Genomic DNA, 13,563 nt, shown 5'->3' with positions numbered 1-13,563 from the left:
TTAGTTTGAGAACATATTTCCAAATTGAAATTTCATCAGACAACATCAATGAATAATGCTGTTCTAGAATAATGTGACGTGAACGTAATAACGTTCGATGTTATGCAAATTTAGTGACTGAGTTGAGAAGCGGCACAAATACAAATTAGTTAGATTTTTTTGAGCTATCGCTTAGAGCTTCAGCTGGTAGCTACTGTAGCTCCAACGGCGTAGATGTGCTTTTGAGGCGTGCCTTCATGAAGCAAGGTAGAATTCAAGTTTTCTCCGTGTTTGTTGAGTTACTATCCTTCAGCCTACATGACGTTTGTAAGAAGCAAATAAAAGAATTTTAGTCAAGATTAATCTTTCGAGATTTAAGTTCTACTGAAGGTGTGCTACAGCAAGTCTACAGAACACAGTCCACTAAATATCAACGATCGAACAAGCACAATGTGTTGCGAAAGGTGGGAAGCTATTGATATTTCTAATAAACCAAAAGTAAATTAACCAAAAGTTCTAAAGGTAGATGGTTTTTAAAAGGTTAACAGGCTTAGTTCCTTCCAAAATTCTAAAAGTTTTGCCTCCCCTAAATTCTGCAAGCCGGTGCTGCACACGCTCTGGCACCGGTCCTGATTTCATTTACATATAACCGGAAACACTTAGTTTACGAGATACAGGACATTGGATATTAATACGATCATGATGTGGAAGTTAGATGGTTTAACTATACAGAAAAAGAGACGAGATAACAAGAATGTTTATAACGTTTCGAGTTTCAACGAGTATGACAGTTAAGGTACTGAAACGGAAAGAACGTAACGGCGTGCCGCTTTCAGTAGAGCGACGGGTATAAAATTATGGATTATTGAGAATGCTATACAGGATAAATTGTTTTAAACTGCAGATACCGGAGGTCATAGTGAGGAGTCGGTAGATAGTTATAATACATTTTCTATTGAGACTTGGAATATATTAATATAAGTTTCATTTACAAAGGAGCCATTTTCATTTAAAAGGAAGAATATTATCAGAGAACATAATCCTGACAGATATTCCGACAAAGCCGCATTCCGTTGAAGGCAGAGGTTTGTGTTCTATTCGTTGCTATACCGAACGAATTTAAGCAGTGGATTGAAAATGCTGTCGTTTATATCCTCAACTTCCTGGACATTTTGAGCACCAATTTATGGTAAAGTACTTTTTTTTTTATACCAGTATTGCTCGCGGCTTATACTGTAATGTCCTTACAGATATGCGTTATGTCATTCATTTCACTATGTTCTGTTCCTCATTAAAAGAATTTTATGTTACGGACCTCCAGTCGGACCAGACGTCCTTTGCTCGTACTCGTAAATGGCATATTTCCTGTATGATTGTAAGATACTTTTGGTTTATTTGTATTATACATTATTTGTGTTCAGTTAATTATATGACATCTATGGGTTCTTTCAATTACGAATTGAATTCTTTCAGTTCCGAAACACATTTTATTTAGGAGAGAACTGAATGAAATTAAACTTATTAAATGAAAATTGAATAGAAAATGTTTAGCTAAATAGTAAGCATAGATTTTTTCTCCTTTGTAAGACCTTTTGGTCATCTTATGATCTCTATTTGGAAAAAGATATGCTAGTGCGAAAGGTTCGTTTCTCTTTGATAATGATTTATGTAGTAGCTAGCAATTGGTGTATGTCGTAGCCTTGTTTTACTTCTTGGAGACTTGGCGAAAAGCAGAGGAAGAGATTTAATGCTTTTACGTGTTTCTTGATGAATCAACACATGTTTTAGGAGTTGTAATGAACAGAAACGGGTTACATGGTGTATGTTTTTTTTTGAGGGAGGTACATTTAATTTCTACTGATTTTTAAATTAAAGTACTAATGTAGGAGTTTACAATCTCAACAAATTATTGCATTTTCAACATTTCGGAGGCTTGGTTTAGTTTATTTGGTTATGGCAAAACACTCGACGGCTGTCTTCCTAAGGAAAGGGATGCTTTCCTCAAGGACTTTCTAAGAAAAACTGGCTCATATAAACGTTACATATGGGGAAAACCACGAAAACGCCTATGCAGCCAGCCCGTTCTCAGGATTTAAACCTCGAACCGTACTACCAAGTGTTCAGAGACTTTACCGCTCGACCGCTGGTGGGCCCAAATTTTTAAAGGAAATCGTTGTACTCCTTAATTTTAAGTTGCACTTTTTATTCTTTAAGTATAATTTTAAATTTTCTTTTTTCATGATTTCAGGTTTATGAAGACCTGAAATACATTGTTGCTACTCACATTAGAGATTTTGTAAACTTCCGCTTCTTTCTTTCAGACGTAAATAGTCGATGCCATTTCCAAGTATACTATTCAGCATTACTGCAGGTTAAGCATTATTATTAATGCATGTAGAAGTAAGATTGCTGAATTTAAAATTTTATCTGAAATTATCTAAATTGCCTATTTTACAAGTTAACAGAAACAATTTAGAGCTACGAGTAGAAAAAAATGTTTTACCAACAGATTACTTCTATTTCTCTACTTTTGTACTTAAAATTGTGCATCAGCATGAAAAGCTTAAAAAATTATCTTATAATTATTTTTGTAAACCATGTAACTATCCTTTTTGTATACCTTATAAATAATTTTACAAACTATGCTCACTGAAATTAGATAATATCCTTGTTCTCCAAAGGAATGAACATTCTAATTAAAATATTTTTACTAGACTTACCGGTGGTTCTTCTTTTACGTCTTCCAGTGCGTCTTCATTCATGCTATTCAGTACAGGTGTAGCAGACGTCATTAGAATAGTCTAGAAAATTCAAATTTGATTAATTTTATAATATATATATATATATATATATAACACTAAATATTACTATATAGACTCTACCAATTAGACCGAAATTAAGACCTTAAAAAGGTCAGATAAGAAATATGCACAAGATTACTAGAAGTTCTTATTTTTTTTTAAAGTAATCACAGTGGAGTTAAGAATAGAAACTAACGGTGATGACTTATATACGTACTAGAAAGCCCGGCGGTCACACGAAATGACCGCTGTTCTAGATATTATAAATTGTAATTAAAATGATTTGTGGAAAGGTGTCTGCTAATTTAAACTGAATTACCCAGGGTAGGCGGCGAGGACGCCCCTTTGCTTACTGCCCCACGGGGTTTCCCCTTCTACTTGCTTAATTGTTTGAAGTAGAGGGCAATGAAGGAAACCACTGACGGTACATTTCTTAAGAACCACTGCTAACTCAACAAATAAAGGTGATTTAAATAATAAAATGTTAATTCACATGTCAAAGATCTCTTTGTACACAACATTTGTGTAGATCTTTCCATCATTTCTAAGCTCGCCTTGCAGAGGACCATAAAGTGTTTTAAATTTTACGTTAGTTTACGTTTAATTTAGAGTTCTTTCACGAACTCTTGAACAGGCAACATAAAGTTGACCGTTTCCAAATGTAGGCTCAGGTAAAAAAATGGCAACACGCTTAAGCGTTTAATCCTGAGACTTATTGATGGTCATAGCAAAGGCAAGTTTTACAGGAAATTGTCTATGTCTCAATTGAAACGGCAACACTGTGCCGTGGCAACTTCATCCCATTGGCTAGTACAGTCACGCAAGCAACCAATAAACTATCGGCGACAAACAGACACTTAAGCCGCATGGTAACAACATGGGGTGAAGTGACATCATCTCCTCCGAAACGGCTGGCTCCCTGGCTTAGCGAAGCACACCGTTGGATTCCGCAGGTCCGCGGCACGCCATTTTGACCATTCGCGTCTTCTTGGGACATTAATTAGCCGAGATAATAATTAAAATCTAATTTTCCCCTACGTTTTCCCAACATTTTTCACTTTCTTTCTTGGGTTTTCCCTATTAGAGGGATTTGGCTACGTGCCAAATTCTTTTTTCTAGAATATCTACGGAACGGCGCCGAGTTGAAATTCGGGACGCGTATCCTCGGATTTCAGAAAAATTCTCCGAACCCATCGATACCGTTCTCATCTTCGTACGACTTTAATCGGCCGAGATATTAATTAAAAACTGCGGAAACGTTAATTTCCGCGCTCATGTTTCCGAGTGGCAACAATAAACTATCGGCGACACACACTTTAGCCGCTTATATACTATATAAAGATATTTCAGCTTACTTTCTTTAAACTTTTTTAAAGTGCATGGAATGAAAGAATTGTAGTGAGACACGAATTCTTTTTCCTTTGCGATGTGTAGTTAAAAATTTTGTGTCTATAAATAAGTCATTGATTTGCGAAACCGAAAAACAAAAATGTCCTTTTATAGGACACCACTCGATAGTTCTGATGAAGAGGACTACCGAAGCGAACGTTCGTCCAAAACCAACAAGACCTATCCATTGAAGAAAGAGGATTTCATCCTTATGGCCAAAGAAAAGAAAAGTAAAGCGAAAAAGGCGAAAACTATGTCAGATACGGAAAGCGAACAACCAAGTAAGAAGAAAGATGTTAAACCTCGTAAGGAAAAAAGAGACATTCAAACACCGAATGAAGAAGCTACTGATGAACAGACACCAGAAGATTTATCAATGGGAAATGATGAGGACATCCCAAAATTCAAGTCATGTTCTGAAGAAGAAATTCGGGACCAGATTGCGGAATTTGGATTTGACGTAATTTGCAATTACTTTCATAAAAGAACTAAGGGTGAGATGCAGGGGCGTAGCTAGAGGGGAGCAAAGGGGGCATCTGTCTCCGGGCGCAGAATCCAAGGGGCGCCAAACTGATGCTACGACATGTTAGAATTAAATGTTTTCCATCCTTGGCAAGCAGTAGGGGGCGCGAAATCTTCAGTTGTCCCTGGGCGCTGAAAACCCTAGCTACGACTCTGGTGAGATGGATGTAGAGACATTCACGAAAAAATTTTATCCAGGGCAGATAACTGAAAGAGGAACAGACAGCAGGGAACAAGAATGGATTTCTCCTAAGAAAACCGCGAAAGTATCAGAAAACGAAGCTCCAATGGAAGTTAAGACGGAAAATCGATTTGAGCAGCTAATCGATTTGAGGTATGGAAGAAGAAGGAGGAGCCGAAAAAGAGGAAACTCCACCCCCAATAGTTTTCCAGCAAAGCGAAGTGGATTGGCCTAAAATTCATGAAATCCTCATCAATACCTGCAGTGAAGAATTCGAAGCCGATATGAAAATGAAACTACTATATGTTAATTTAAAGTCAGTAGACGATTACAGAAAAGCAACTCTGGTTTTTCAGAAAAGAAATATACCATTTCATGCTTTCCAGTTATTCAGCGAAAAACCTATTAAGGTTGTTCTTAAGGGCCTCCCATCCACGATGAAGGCAGATCTGGAGAGAAGGAAATTCCCGATAAGTAAAGTCAAGCAGTTTTCCAGACGAAGAGGAGACGCTATCGAGAAACTTCCGATTTTCCTGTTGGAGCTGAAGAAAACGGAGGAAGGACGTGCAATTCATGGACTCAACAATATGTTAAGTGTTAATGTCAAGATCGAGAAGTTTGCCCCGAAAAAACGCGTAATTCGATGCTATAGATGTCAAGAATATATGGACATTCGCAACATCTTTGCTCAAATCCTGAGCGATGCTGCAAGTGTGGACAGCACCATAGAAGTAAAGAATGCCCTCTAAAGCCAGAAGAAAAACCTAAGTGCTCACTCCCGCATGTAAGTTCATACAGGGGTTGCCCCGTGTACAAGAAGCGATATGAAGCAAAGAAGCAGCAGGCGAAGCCAGCAGCTAAGATCCCTACGCCGGCAGATTTTCCGAAATTCATCGAAACAGAGGAAGACAGCAGTAAAACCCAGATGAAACCTCTCTACAGTGATAGAGTAAAGAAAAAATTGAAAAACCCACACACAGAGTACAAGGATATCATAAACTGGATCCAAGATCCTAAAATCAAAAAATTTCTGAACAGTATGGCTGAGCACGTTGAGAAGATCCGCGCTGCAAAAACCACGGCTGAGAAGTTTACTGCCGAGTTCAAAGCAGCAATGACACTGATGAGATTTGCTGAAAGTGAAGAGTAATCACCAGCTTAGAAGCATTTGAGGGAATTTCACTATGTTTACAATTTCTTTTCAGTTTTTCAACACACAGGTTCCCCTGTTTACAGCAGCAGAGCTCGGAGTCAGTACTTGGGTGGATGACCACCCACGTGACTGGCCTCGACGTATCATCTTTCTTTAACTAGTGAAGGTACATCACAGCGTGTACGGCGGCCAAGATGCTTGAACTCTCCTTCTCCAAAGTCTACTTGACCAACTCAGGTGCATTAGCACATGTTCCTGCTTCACCTTTGTCGGTGCGGTATAAATCACCTTAATTTTTAATTCTTCCCAACGCCTTACGGCATATCTCCAACAGACACTGTTAAAGTAGAAGAGGCTACTAAATGCCGCCTAACCATTCACTCGATTTCGATTTCGAACTTTCTTTAAAACAGTGTTTGTTTGAGGAAAGAAGTTTAAACTCAATTTATTTGCCAACGATATTTACTAAATAGTAAGCATAAATTAAAGCATAAATAAGCATTAATTCAAAGTCTGAACAAAGAGAAATAAACGAGTCAGTCTTGAATAATCATTGTGTTATTAAATTCTTCTTTCCTGTAATTTTTAATAAGCATATTAATAGATACACATGCATCATAGAACAGGTAAATATATAGCTTTCACTTAAAATAAGAAATAGCAATTTGTGCTTTCCGTAAGAAACTTGATGGTTATTTCCGAAATTTGTTTTTTTTTTTTTTTCTCTAAGTTTATTTCCTTAATATTGGAAATTTTTGATTGGCCACTTTTATTTTATAACCGTAGTTCTAACGGCAACTAGGGCTTCCATAAGCTCAATTTAGAAGTCACAATTTACTTTCCTTTTCGAGATATGTAATGATCTTGCAATCGAAGTTTTGTTTTTTACTTAACGAACAAAATTAAAATCATTGGCAGGGTTTAAACCAGCGGCTCTTAAACCTATGGGTCGCGAAGCATATTTTTTGGGTCGCGCTAAGTCAAATTAAAAAAAAAACTTTTAATATACAAAAGTAAGTAATACCAACACCTACTAGAAGAGAAAACTTGAAGAGTTTTTTTCTAATACAAGTTATTCTCTAAAACAATGCATTGGTTTTACCGCTCTTCGCGAATGGCCTTCTAGAAGTGACATCCAATTTCTGTCTTATAGCTTTCTTCTATGAGGTGTTGGTAATACTCACACCATTGCTTTACGTGCGCGCAGACACAATAAGGTTGTAGGTAACATAGTCATTCTCCGGTAGTGACACCTTTTGGTAAAAATTAAAAGCGCTTTCAATCAGCTACTTTTACTTCGACTTTTAAGAAACCGGGGAATTTCCGTTGGTTGTAAACATGTAAGCAGATATTATCGATTTAACTCGTGTGAATAAAGAAGTAATAACGGAAAATTGTATTCTGTTAATTTCTGTTTGCATATTAATGATATTTACGTAAAAAAGTTGCACTCCGCTGCAAGTTCTTTGTCAAAAACTCGTTTCTGTGTATTATGTTGTGAATAACAGTGGAATGTGTAATAATCCTGAAACGTGAATACAAGCATTTTAGAAACAATTTTTGTCTGTTTATTAAAAGTGGAGTGATCAAGCTGCAGTGCGTATTGTAAAATTGTAATCACCCTAAAATGGCAAAACGTGAATACAAGGAAGCATTTTTAGAATTAGGGTTTACTTGCATTTATGATGGAGGAATGAACAAGCCGCAACGCGTCTTGTGCAGTAAAATACTAAGTAATGAATCGATGAAACCGAACAAACTTAAAAGACATTTTGATGCAAAACATAAAAATTTTTCCTTTGAGGGAAAAGATCGTACTTTTTTCGAAAGAAAAGAAGCTGATTTAAAAAGACAGTGTTTAGATGCACCAAGTAGTAATAGTTTTCTAATTTCTAGCAAACAAGCTACACTTGCTTCTTTTTATGTGGCTTGGCATATTGCAAGACAAAAGAAACCCCATAATATTGCTGAAAAACTTATAAAACCTGCTGCCATTGACATGGCACGTATCATGTGCGGAGATGAAATTTCAAAGAAATTACAAAAGGTACCATTATCAAATGATACAATTCGTTTACGAATTAATGATATGTCGTTTGATATTAAGAATCAACTTATTTCTGCTATAAAAATTGTTGGTTTATTTAGTATTCAACTGGATGAAACGACAGATGTAAGTAACGATGCTCAACTAATGGTTTACGTGCGGTATCCAGGGTTAACAGATATACAGGAGGATTTTTTATTTTGCAAATCAATGTCAACAAAAACTAGAGGTGAAGTTCTCATTGTCGATTCGTTTTTTAAAGAAGAAGGATTAAATTGGAATCAGTGTTTCAGTATTTGCACCGACGGTGCAGCTGCCATGACAGCATCTCAAAAGGGTTTTTCGACAAGAGCAAAACAAATGAATTCACAAATTTTATCGGTTCATTGTTTTTTACATAGACAAAATCTTGCTTCAAAAAATTTATCGCCCGAATTAAGTATCGTTTTGGATGAAATTGTTACGGTAGTCAATTTTATAAAATCAAGAGCTCTTAACTGTAGAATTTTCCGCGAACTGTGTTCAGAAGTTGGTGCAGAATACGAACATTTATTATATTACTTTGAAGTTAGATGGCTGTCTCGGGGCAAAGTTGTTCAAAGAGTATTATCATTGCGGACAGAAGTCGAATTTTTTTTTGAGAGAAAAGAAACACCCATTAGCATCTAAATTCTCCGAGTTGAAGTGGATTACTCAAGTTGCTTATTTGGCAGATATTTTGTTTGAAATAAATAATCTAAATACGTCTATGCAAGGACGTAATCATACTATTATTGAATTAACTGAAAAAATTACATGTTTTAAAAATAAACTCAAATTATGGAGAAATAAGGTTGAAGTAAAGAAACTTGCTTCATTTCCGACTCTTAATTTACTTGTTGAAGACAAGAATATTAATATCACAGATTTTGAAATACAGAAAATTATTATCAATCATTTAGAAAAACTAATAGCAGACTTTGATCGGTATTTTCCTGCAGACCATGTTTTTTATTATAATTGGGTTCGAATGTTATTTGATTTTGACGTAAGTGATTTGCATGAGGAATTTGTTAATATTAATCAATTTCAGAACAATTAATAGAAATTCAAAGTGACCAAGCACTTCGATACAATTTTTACAAAAACACTCAATCTTTATGTGCTTTCTGGTTAAATCTAAAAACCGAAAAGCCAATAATTGTTAAAGAAGCCCTAAAAGTATTATTGCCCTTTTCAACAACATATATGTGTGAGGCTGGTTTTTCGGCTCTCTGTGTAATCAAAAACAACCACCGGAACAAGTTAAATCCAGAAATAGATTTAAGGTGCTCCTTGACAAGCATTCAACCCAGGTTTGCAGATCTTTCAAAATGTATTCAAGCACAAGGTTCTCATTAAAAGCGTATAAAATATTATTATAAGATTAAATTTCAATTATTTTTAAAAAGTTTTAAATTTATTTAGTTTGGTCAATAAAAATATTAAAAACACTTGATTATTTATTAAATTTTTGTTGGATCAAAAGTACTTTTGTTTAACTTTATTATTATAAAAAAATAAAAAAATTGTAAGTTAAATAAGTCATCATTGTAAGATTAAAGGTTTTTACAAATATGCTCTAAAATAAAGCAATGAAAAAATATTGACTATTTTTGGGTCGCGACATAAACATTTTTCTCAAATTTGGGTCGCGGCTCAAAAAGGTTAAGAACCACTGGTTTAAACAGTCTGATAAGCACTATCTCCAAGTGAACCAGCTGCTCTGTAAGTAAGATAAAATAGCGTAAAGTGGTAATTGTTATCCATTCTCTGTGCTCAAATGCGTTAATTCAAACCACTAAACATACGCTTCTATTTTCGTGTATCCTTTTTGAATTCATATCAATAGAAAGGATAAAACATTTAATACACTTCAATACTATTTTTATAAAATAGTTTACTTATAAATTAAAGTTTAGTTCTTATACTGCAACATTATCTCTCCAAGCAATCTCTTAAACTAACAGAGCTGAATTAAATTACTTCATGTAACAGCACGTCGTAAGAGAATGTGAGGTTTATTTATTTATTGTAATCTAATATTTCATTTTAATATGATTACTTTTCTGTTACTCTCTTTTCACCCACGCTTTTCATGCCAGAATACAAATGAGACAGCGAGCGTTTATTCATATTAAGATAGAAAGAAGTGCTATTTAAAAACAAGAGTGTCAGAAATTGATTTTTAGAACGTGTCTACCTATTCAAGGCCAGTTGTGCTGTGATTATTAGTGATTTGATTTAATGGCGTTGAGTGTTTCTAGCGGTTCGGCTTTGTATCGCCGATTTTCACGTTTTATAGATACTCTTTTTTAAAGGCCTGTTCGTATAACTTGTCTTTTAAAAATATCTTTCGCAATTCACTTGTTTTTGTTGTTAGACAGCTAAAACAGGTAGGGGAAAGAGACAATTCAATGAGACTCTTAATTTTACTAATTCTTTGACTATTTGATTAAGTTCTACGCTTCCAGGTCTCAGTGAATTAGTTGGAACGAAACTTGTTTTAGCTATCTAGTTGATCAACCTGGTATGGAGCTTCAAAACACTTTTCTCTTGACGAGTTCTGTTGTGAAGCTCCAGGCAAGGGAGATTAATCCATGTATTTGTGATTTCTTATTTTTTATTTTTATACTTTACGCATTAGGTTCACTATTTGTTTTAGTATTCTTGTTTTTTACTTTATTGTTATAATGTATAACAAAAATACTTGGTGGAATTCACGTCATCTTACTGATTGGTTGGATACTCATCTTGACTTTTATAATATATTACATTACATTAAATTACCAGATGTTTTATCACAGACGCTTGGAGTTGTTCCCGGTGCACTGCATATATACGTATATATATTGATTTTCTGCTTACGACTTTTCTCATCTTCCGATTGATATGTTTGATTTTTTAATTTGAAGTTAATTTATATAACTCTAAGCCTTACTTATGACAGATACTGTCTAGAACCGACACTGCATAGACTTTGCGTAGGTCAGTCACGCCATAGAATCGGCACTGGCATATGAACGACAGTTACCGGCATACGAGCAACACGGTATAATAGAAATTTTAAAGAGACGTTGTAAGGAGTCAAAGGATTAATTCACATTTTTCACCCGCACAGAGTTGTCACACATATACAATGGACACTGCATATGGTCGAACCAGCGCAGGATCGACAAGGCGTAGGAACGACATGGGCAGGCAATAGCCATTAGATAAGGTTGTAGAAGACTATAATTCGCAATAGCACATAATCAAGAGGGAAATGATTTGATTAAATTATTATTCGTTTAGGATGCCTATGTATAGGATCGACACTGGCATAAAGTTGAAACAGATTTTTGAGCTGTCCTTTCAATCCTTTGTCAATAGAGAGTCATTTGGTTCCATGCACAATTATCAAATACAACTTAAAGCAGCCATTCATTTTACCTTTGGAAAAATAATGGCGCTCTGATAACTGTAAGAATGATTGGTCTCTGAAATATATGAGATAGCTGTTTTTCGAAAAGGAAAATGTGCATGAATAATGACGTTTGGCTGATCGTCAGAAAATAGTATGCTTTGGAGGAATCATGGGTTTTATACATAATCAATAAATTTATACCATCGTGCTTGAAATTAGCACACGTTGATATATAGTTCGACCGCCTCATCCGCGACCACGAGCGCAAACACGCATGCGTCATTTGGACCGAATTATTCTCAAAATAGAGTGGAAGGATCGGGAATTTCTTTCCCTTCAGCATAGCTCTTTTCGGAGAAGAGAAGACCTTTCACGTCGCAGCGAGTAATACCACCCCTTTTGGGCGAGTCTATGTTTTTTGGCAGAACGCCAACCAGGGTTGCGCTTGAGAGGGTCGAACTATACCTACTTATACTACATAATATACTCGTTTGTACGATATTTACATTCAAAATATCATTGAAAAGCTTTCAAAATTTTTTCATTCATAAAAACATAACAAAATGCTTTTTCATTTGTATTTTTCAAAACAGTTGCTTTCGATGTCTGCATAATTTTAACAAAAATCATAAAGTTGTTAAAAGAGTCCTAGAACCCAGTCTTTGGTAGTTCTTTGGGATGACTGATCGAATGGAGAAGACAGAACCACTATTCTTTAAATTTATATTTCAAACAATGTGATAATTTAATATAACTCACACTCACTAAATAAAATGTCTAAACACATTATAATGTTAGGATTGTAATATTTATATCATAACCCTCATAAGTTTCGAATACTCAAGCCACAAAAGCGAGAACACCCTTACTAGTTTTCTTTTTTGGTATAGTTCTGCCCTCTGGAGACATTTTCTCCCTTTCACAGTTCGTAAACCTGGGAGGTAAGATTGAACACAAAAAATAAAATTTGGCTGAAAATAAATCAAGAGAATATATGCGATTTTTATGAATATATAGCGATGCATTATTGTATTTAATTTGATCTTAAATAACGTTAATTAGTATTGCTTCGAATATTTAAAATTATTCCGCAGATTTAAAAGATCGTTACATAGATCTAACGTTATATTATTTTTAATAATAATAATAATAATAAATTTTATAAGACATTCCCCTGGGATGGGAGGGACTAAAAAATATTAAAAAAATTTTATATGAAAATTTTTTGTTAAAACATTTTTCTTCTCAAAATCATTTCAAAAATTAAAAAATAAATATTATAAGTAAATTTTTGCCTTTATATTTTTTTAAACATGTATAAATGTTTTTGAGGAATTTTTATAACTTACCCAAAATAAAAGTACAGTCAGCAGAAGAAAAACATTACTCCGAATGCTTCCCATAATGAAAACCATGAGGCAGAAATTTTAGGATTCTAGAGGAAAAAGAATGAAGAAGAAGTATTTAAAAGATTACGAATGATTATATCTTTGCAAAAGTAATTATGAACGAGATGCAAGCATACATATAAATGGTTTCCTCCTTTCTAAAGTAAATTACGCATAAAATATTCCCCATCTCAGTACATATAATATATTTAAGACAGCAATTCTCGCGAGTGAAAAGCCGTTCGCCTGTGTAGTTCACCTTGTTTTTGATGATGTAATGGCTAACTAATATATGGATACTGATCACACTGATTACTCTGAATACATCATATTGCAACTCTTAAACTAGTAAATATAAGAGCTTTAAGCAATGTTTAACATATTTTTAAAAGACATTTTGCAATAATTTTTAAGTAAAATATAACGAAAACTGGTGGTAATGGACAGATAGTTCAGTGGATAGCTGAAAGCTTGCCATTTTCGCATATCTAAAAAGTAAGATCACTCTATCCGAGGATCAATAAAATTCCGAATTTAAATTCCCCTACTGCCTCAGTTCAAGTTATTTCGCTACCTACCGTTTAAGTTACAACTCTCGTTGAAGAAAGGATTGCCGCTGCAACCGGGTGGGATCTATTTCATTCTTGTGCCAAACAGAAAGGTGTCTAAAGCATACACT

The 13,563-nt window shown here is 34.8% G+C and overlaps 1 protein-coding gene across 1 annotated transcript in view; it reads right to left on the bottom strand.

Annotated features, from left to right (window-relative positions):
- The window catches only part of LOC118191496 (blastula protease 10-like), a 49,867-nt gene that overhangs the window by 34,184 nt on the left and 2,120 nt on the right, over positions 1–13,563 (bottom strand). The window contains exons 2-3 of the mRNA XM_035362303.2: positions 12,846–12,931; positions 2,700–2,780 (exon numbers count right to left, since the gene is read on the bottom strand). Coding sequence (XP_035218194.2) covers positions 2,700–2,780; positions 12,846–12,911 — 147 coding nt within the window. The 5' untranslated portion in view covers positions 12,912–12,931. The remainder of the gene's footprint in view (positions 1–2,699; positions 2,781–12,845; positions 12,932–13,563) is intronic.

The sequence above is a fragment of the Stegodyphus dumicola genome, chromosome 3 (genome assembly GCF_044657685.1).
Source record: "Stegodyphus dumicola isolate Sdum_Otavi_A_Nest chromosome 3, ASM4465768v1".
Lineage (NCBI taxonomy): Eukaryota > Metazoa > Arthropoda > Arachnida > Araneae > Eresidae > Stegodyphus > Stegodyphus dumicola.
Note: the sequence above shows the minus strand (reverse complement) of the source record. Positions and strands in the feature narration are given on the sequence as shown.